Source organism: Nylanderia fulva, unplaced genomic scaffold (genome assembly GCF_048542155.1).
Source record: "Nylanderia fulva isolate GAGA-0341 unplaced genomic scaffold, ASM4854215v1 Scaffold288, whole genome shotgun sequence".
NCBI classification, from domain to species: domain Eukaryota; kingdom Metazoa; phylum Arthropoda; class Insecta; order Hymenoptera; family Formicidae; genus Nylanderia; species Nylanderia fulva.
In genome coordinates this window covers 80,001-87,667 of record NW_028190356.1, presented here as the reverse complement: position 1 = coordinate 87,667, position 7,667 = coordinate 80,001, and the positions used below count along the sequence as shown (strand labels likewise).

Here is a 7,667-nt window from a genome sequence, read left to right as displayed (position 1 = left end):
ACATTCTCAAATAACAGTGACGTCATTCCACCGAGCGAGGCTTATCCAAATTCAATTTTTGTCTTTGATGACGTGGCATGCGACAAGCAAGATACGATAAGAGAGTACTTCTCAATGGGGCGCCACTCGAACATCGACTGCTTCTATCTCTGTCAGACATACGCGAGAATACCGAAACATCTTATACGCGACAACGCGAACCTGCTAATCCTATTTAAACAGGACGCTACCAATTTGAAGCACGTGTACAACGATCATGTGAATACCGACATGTCGTATGAGGATTTCGGGGAGTTATGTCATACATGTTGGCAACAAAAGTATGGATTTTTAGTGATAGACAAGGACAGCTCGCTTACGAACGGGCGATACAGAAAAGGATTTAACGAGTTCGCGATACCGCAGAGCCATTAGTCGTCGACAGCATTCTCTAGAGTTTAGGATGGCTGATAATATTCGCGAGCGTGAAAAGGTTGCCAAGGAGATTGCGAAGACGGCCGAATCGATCCGCAAGAAACACCGCGCTCTGAAGACCGGAAAGATCGATGATGATATCGCCGTCAAGACTCACTTTAAACCTATTATCGAGCCGCTACAAAAGATTGTCGACAACGCGACGATTTCGATGAAAAACGAGCCTAACACCGACGACGACGACGGTGTGAAGATCGAGACACGGTATGAGGGGGAAACACCGAAAAAGAGTAAACATAAAACCATCAAGCGATATAAAGAAGAGGAGGAGGAGACATTGAAAAAAAGAAAATATGATATTTTGAAGCCATTGGACGCTTCATTGCCGACAACATCTACACCGAAAAACGCACAACCTGTGATACCCAAAACACTCGTAGACGAAAATGTTTTCGAAACCACGCGTAACCCGCCCGAAATATCCTTTCGACACTGGTTAAGATCGTTGGAAGGTCGACAAATGATGCGAAAGGATTGGGGGCCATTAGGACAAAAGTATATGGACGCTCTCCTCGGTGCTGATGAGAAGAAAGAAATTGATAATGTATACGGAGTCTACTTCGGCGAAAATGAAATGCGGCTCGGCAGCAAGCGATTCGCGATTGACAAAGATGACAATATAATCATAGGCGACACGCGGTATATTGGAACGCCCGGATTGTACGAGTTGATCTTCAAGAAAAGACCTGATTACCAGGAGGATGATTTGCAAAAATACAAGCGCATATTATTGGCGACAAATGCGCATAAACGCAATTTTGATGTGCAAGGCCGTGTGAAGAGTAGCAAGGGGGACAAGTACAAATATATAATCGCACCGTTGACGCGGGTGGAATCGGACGACCCAAAATCTGGCATGGGAATGCCTCGCGCTATGACGCTAACCAACAATAAGATTGATTACGTGCACTGGGACGACCCCAACGAGCTAGTGGATCGCCTACGATTGCTCGATGCTTCGCACCAAGCTGGCAACAACGCGCATGACAACGAGATCTTGTCGATTATCGAGGAACTGCGGGAAGCGGGCATTATTATAAATTAAACAAGGTTCCCGACAATCTATTCAGTTCATCGTGTGACACTTTACAAAGCATTGAAAAAATGTCTATCAATAAATTTGGATTATTCGAGAGGAGAAATGATGCAACCCCTGGCACAAACGATCAATGGTATAGATTGATTAGAAAATGCGTGCGCAAAAACGCTCTGCATCGCGTCGCTGCAGATTATGACGCAAGATCGCGCAAGATTCGCCGTGTAGCGCAACCTGAGGCGGATACCGATGTCGTCAACAAATTGTACCTGGAAGAGTGCTTTAAAACATTGATGATCCAACAGAAAGAGTCAGATGAGAAGCTGGCTGCGTTAGAGAAGGATGTACGAGCGTTGGAAACTGCGATAAAAGAGCTTCTGCGTGCGCCAAACACTACCTCAGACATCTAATGAGCGGTTGGCTCAGAAACGTCTATCAAACAGTTGTGAAACGTCTAGAAAGGATTCTCGAGTGGTTGCAAACAATTGTTGAACAGCTACGAAGGATTATTAGCGTGCTACCAAACAACAATGAGTGGCATCAGTGACCGACCTGGAAGCAGCAGTGAACGACCCGGAAGCAGCAGTGAACGACCTGGAAACGGTGGTGAACGCGACCGCTACGATCGAGGTTACGATCATGTCAAACAGGGTTGCGAACGAGGCTATGAACAAGTCCTTAAAGGTTACATAAAAGGCTATCAACAACTCAGTAAGGGTTGCGAACAGGTCAGGGACGGCTGCGAACGGGCCAAGGCGGGCTACGAACGTATCAGAAACGACTTGGGACGAGGCTGTGATCGAGTCAGGAACGATTTTCGAATGGGCCAAAGACGTGAGTAAACGAACGTGAAAGAACCCGAAACAACGTGGTACGAACGTGAAAAAACACCGAAACAACGAGGCACGAACCCCGAAACAACGAGGCACGAACCCGAAAGAACGAGAATCTAACCCAAAAGAACAAGGCACAAACGCAAAAGAACCCAAAACAACGAGGCACGAACCCGAAAGAACGAGAATCTAACCCAAAAAAACCGAAAGAACGCAAAAGAACGAGGCGCGAACCCGAAACAACGAGGCACGAACCCAAAAGAACAAGGCACAAACCCGAAAGAACCCGAAAGAACCCGAAACAACGAGGCACGAACCCGAAAAAACCCGAAAGAACCCAAAAGAACGAGAATTTAACCCAAAAAAAACAAGGCACGAACCCGAAACAACGAGAATTTAACCCGAAAGAACCCGAAACAACGAGGCACGAACCCGAAAAAACCCGAAACAACGAGGCACGAACCCGAAAAAACCCGAAACAACGAGGCACGAACCCGAAAGAACGCAAAAGAACGAGAATGAATAGTGAAAATAACAACAAGCAACATAGTTTGGAGAGACGGCAGTTGGTAAACGAGTTGCACGCGTCAGCGAGAAAAAATTTCCCTCGAAGACATGTCATAGTGCGAGGATACTATGATTTGTGGCAAGCCGACATTGTCGAGATGCGTCCATACTCCCGTTTTAACAGAGGTTACCACTACATACTCACCATCATCGATGTGTTGAGCAAGTATGCGTGGGCTGTACCACTCAAGAGTAAAGGAGGAAGCGAGACAGCTGACGCAATCGCCAAGATAATTCGGGATAGCAAGAGATGCCCGAAAAACATGCAAACTGATAACGGAAAGGAATTTTACAACGCCGATGTGCAACGACTTATGCGAAGACATGACATTAATCACTATTCTACATATTCGATATTGAAGGCGTCGGTCGTCGAGCGATTCAATCGCACACTAAAGAACGATACGTGGAAGATGTTTACGCTGAATGGTACTTACAAGTGGATCGACATGCTGCCACGTCTCGTATCAGATTACAACGGACGCAAGCATCGAACGATTGGTATGCGACCCGCCGACGTTACCCCCGCGATCGCCGAAAGACTCTTGGCTACCGTGTACAATCGTGTAAAAATCGCGGGCCCGGCAAAGTTCAAAGTAGGTGATCAGGTACGCGTCAGCAAGTACAAACAACTTTTCGAGAAGGGATACACGCCAAATTGGACAACCGAGGTGTTTAAGATTGTTAAAGTGCAGCATACTAATCCCGTAACATATCTACTCGAGGATTATCGCAAGACATCTATCGCTGGAGCGTTTTACGAGCATGAGCTGCATAGTGCAAATTATCCGGATGTGTACCTCGTGGAGAAAATACTGCGCAGGAGGGGTGACGAGGTTTATGTGAAATGGCTGGGATTCGACAGTTCGCACAACTCTTGGATACATAAAAACAATGTTATTTAATGTATTTTATTCAATCATTGTATAACAATATATATATTGTATAACATATGAAATATATGAAATATATAACAAAATATATATAATTCTCATTAATACGTCCTTACAATATAATTTATTTACAATGGTATTCGATAATGTCCCCACGGCAAGGTGTCGGTCGAATCAGGTACGACATACCGCTTGTCGTCGTAGGGACTTAGAGCAATTTTCGTCTCGCTGATGGTATACACTTTATGCAATTTCGATCTTATACATGACTGTTGACGCGTCATTTCAATCTCGTCATTAAGGCAACGCGTATAATCGTCGAATGTTATACTACGCGCTACGACGTTACTTTTGACACCTTTTGCCTTTTTAGTGTCCTTTTTACCATCCACCCGCAAAGCATACATTTTTGCTCTAAGCCCGACGAATTCGGTCATTATCGCGCCGTTATTCTCATCTTTCATCAGACCCGGCACCTTTTTATTCGCGAGCGGTATACCGTACGCATTATTCGCGGCGTAGTCGCTAGTATCGAATCGAGCGATATCGCGTTTCAAATTTTCATAGACATCCTGACATTTAATTTGATATATTAAACTGTCCGTGTCGGTGTACATTACTCTACAATTGTCACGATAGAGCGGTGACATGTATTCGTAATGAAATTCATAAAGACATACTTTTGATATGTCGAGTATGCACATGCCGACGTAGATTGGTTTGTAGATTTTAACTTCAAGTTTGCGTAATTCAATTGCAACTAATTTTTCCGAAAATATGCTAGTACTATGAAAATTTGGTTTCGCGATCATTGCCTCCGCCCCGTACCGTCCGTCCCATTTTGTTAATAATTTTACATCAACATGATTGCGTACATTTTCCATCGTCTTGCCAAATACCGCATTATTCATCAATTTATATAAATTTTTTTCAAAATCGTTTTTCGCTCGTGTTCTAAACTGTGTGTTGAGTTCGATGTATTTTTGAAGCCACGCTGACTGCGTGAATTGTAGTATGCGATATATTTTTGTTATGCGTAGCCCGTGGCGCGTGCACTGCTGTAGATTACAATAGTGTATTACGTAGCGCTTCTTATCGTAAAGCGTTGCGAGGAGTTTATACTCCCGCTTGCCGGGCGGCTTATCGCGCGTCGGGCAAAACGGTAGGTCAATGTGCGCGTCATGAAGATGCCGCGGATACTCTAAATCTACTTCGAGAACATAGCCTATAGGCGAATCGAACGCGATAGATGATACGTCAAAATTCGATATATCGTCGACCCACCGAAAATCGGCATATGGCAATGGTTGACACATTGCCCATCCGTACAAATTATTTACATCGAAATACATTAGGTACGATGAGGGTTTCGATGGGTCGTACGATTGCATGTACTTGTTATTAGCCTGTGCGTATCGGCCTGAACATTGACTAAGGCCGCCGCGTATACCTCGTTCGACAAACATTACCATGTCAATGTCTGTTAATAATTCAAATTTTATATTTGTATGTTTTAACATGGCGTCCCATGTATATCCGGGGAGAGTATAATAATACGCGGGATCGAGTCCGTAACTTTTTATACAACTATCGCGAAAATTCTCAAATATATCGGCTAATAACAAGACATCAATTTTTAAATATAAATCGCTATATTCGCCTAGCGTTCGAAGGGAGAATCGGCTCCAGACGGTCTCGGCGTGCGCGTAATCACTCTCGGATACTGTGTCGCCGGTCAGGGAACTGTAAAATGAGTCGCGCGGCGGTAAACGTGTGTCTTGTAATCTGTCCACGCAGTCAATGTATTCGTATGGAAAGACACCCTTTCGTGTCAATAAATTGAATTTTTCACTAGTTAAATTTTGATATTCCGAATGTAAAATTTTTAGTTTATCTTTATCCAAAAATGACGCTAATTTGTCGAGACTAGCGCTGAGAAATTTATATGAGTCTATGAACCGTAATTTAATATAATTTTTCGAATTATTATCTTGTGTCAATTTAACAGTCTTCGAGAATGAAATGTATTTTCCCTTTGTTATCGGCAATAATTCGATTTCCCCTTCGAACGCTGTGGCTATGTTCTCGATAATGAAATGCGCGTCGTAGCCGGACAGATTGTGAAAGACTATAGGAATACAAAATGATTCTTTGTAATTTAAGTTACAATTTGAGTGCGCGGGACCCCTGTACCGCCCGGTGAGGTGGCAATGATCGCGGACGCGTGTATCGTCTTCGTCAAACGGTTTCTCACAAATGTGACAATGCGTCGCGGTGCGAAATTTTAACCACTCGTCAGGCGTTAAATTTACCATGGGGACATTGGTCGTTAAAATATTTTTTACGCGGATTGCTAAATTTTTAAGCTGTTTGGCGAACCACGCGACGCAATCGACACTACGGCGGGAATTGTACGCGGACAACGAACTGTCGTACGAACACTGTACGTAATACGCGATGCTGAACACTTGATGGTGTTGATGATTTTTGGCATCTTCGGTCTTTGCCAAAACACACTCGAGATCGGCGTACACTACAAACGGCAGCCGCTCCTTCCTCGTGTAATTGTCGAAGCTGAGCCACTTGTCCTTGTCGCTTGGCAACTGGATAGCACAGTCGTTCAATTTCCCGCAATCTTCCGTATGCGCTTGCAATTTATCCGCCGCTCCGAAATAATGTAAACATCTGTAAAAAATAAAAAATTTAATTAGAAATATTTTAAATATAATTTAAGTTTACTATATACTTACCGATCGCAAATAAATTTTCTACATTTCTTTTTGCTCAGTTGCGAGCTCACGAGACGAGACAGATTTTTTATGCACGCGAAATGCCCGTGTTCGTCCTCCACGTACAGCAGATTGACGTGCCTGTCCTTCTTTTTTTCCGAAAGACGCAACGGGACGATGTTCTCGTTCTCGATGATGTACACATTCACAGAGATGTCGTTTGCAAGTTCAAACTTTTTAATTTGATTCACAGTCACTGGAAACTCAATGTTTTGGAGATTCAGCACTGTTGTGTAATGTGGATAAGAGGATTCTCGACCCGTGTTTATTTCAGCAGGGTAAAGAGCGGCCACCACCGACCATGCGAAACACGCATTGTCCGCTGATTGCACATTAACCACCGCTCTCTTTGCCATAATTTTTTGCGGTAATTTGACATGACATCCCGCGCGCATTGGATTGTACTTATTTACATTCACTGTCAAATCTATTATCCGCGACAATGCCCAGCCGCTATCGCGTTCCTGGAACTCTTCTAGCGATGCTAGCGTGGGCTCGATTACGCGGCGCTCGTACCACTCGCGTACATCGGACGTGCGAAAGAGTTCAAAGTTTCTCGTGTTAATACTTTTATTGGCACGCTTGTCACCGGACACAAATTCACCGTTGAAAACAGTGTTCACTTTTACACTGATGTGTCTCTGCAGCACATTCTCCACGTTCTCGACTATAATGTCTTTGGCATTTTCCAAAAATTGACGCGGTTCGATATAGTCTGCGTTAATTACCGCACCGGTCAGTATACGGCTATCGAACGCCGTATCGATTTCGCGCCAAACTAGTCTTTTTGTAGCAAATGCGGCAGCAAAGATTCCACAACATATACTATCAGGTTGTGTTTGAACGTTTTCAAATATTATATTATTTTTATTTATTTGTGGATAACGGCGATGAATGTAATTTTTTTCTTTAGTCTTCAATGTTTCGTATGTACAGCCAGATAGATTGTCGTACACTCGAAGCTTGGTGCCGTCAAAAGAAATACATCGCCAAAGATTACTGCAATTTTCTCCAATAATTTGTAAGCTTTTGTCGTTACAACTTGCTTCAATTATATGAGGATATAAAATATCTT

At 43.6% G+C, this 7,667-nt stretch overlaps 3 protein-coding genes across 3 annotated transcripts in view; 1 reads left to right on the top strand and 2 right to left on the bottom strand.

Annotated features, from left to right (window-relative positions):
* Nucleotides 1-442: 442 nt before the first annotated feature.
* LOC146722682 (uncharacterized) lies at nucleotides 443-1,693 on the top strand. The gene has a single exon (XM_085484010.1). The coding sequence runs from the start codon at nucleotides 443-445 to the stop codon at nucleotides 1,517-1,519; it is 1,077 nt and encodes a 358-aa protein (XP_085340136.1). The 3' UTR covers nucleotides 1,520-1,693.
* Nucleotides 1,694-3,807: 2,114 nt separating this feature from the next.
* Nucleotides 3,808-4,617, bottom strand: LOC146722681 (uncharacterized). Its single transcript, XM_085484014.1, has one exon. The coding sequence runs from the start codon at nucleotides 4,613-4,615 to the stop codon at nucleotides 3,932-3,934; it is 684 nt and encodes a 227-aa protein (XP_085340140.1). The 5' UTR covers nucleotides 4,616-4,617; the 3' UTR covers nucleotides 3,808-3,931.
* A 1,276-nt stretch (nucleotides 4,618-5,893) lies between these two features.
* The window catches only part of LOC146722680 (uncharacterized), a 14,516-nt gene continuing 12,742 nt past the window's right edge, over nucleotides 5,894-7,667 (bottom strand). Inside the window, exon 2 of the mRNA XM_085484009.1 lies at nucleotides 5,894-7,375. Within this exon, the coding sequence (XP_085340135.1) occupies nucleotides 6,550-7,375 (826 nt within the window). The 3' untranslated portion in view covers nucleotides 5,894-6,549. The remainder of the gene's footprint in view (nucleotides 7,376-7,667) is intronic.

Bases quoted from the DNA above. Each gene is read 5' to 3' on its own strand.
- LOC146722682 (XM_085484010.1), top strand. From the start codon at position 443: ATGGCTGATAATATTCGCGAGCGTGAAAAGGTTGCCAAGGAGATTGCG.
- LOC146722681 (XM_085484014.1), bottom strand. From the start codon at position 4,615: ATGATCGCGAAACCAAATTTTCATAGTACTAGCATATTTTCGGAAAAA.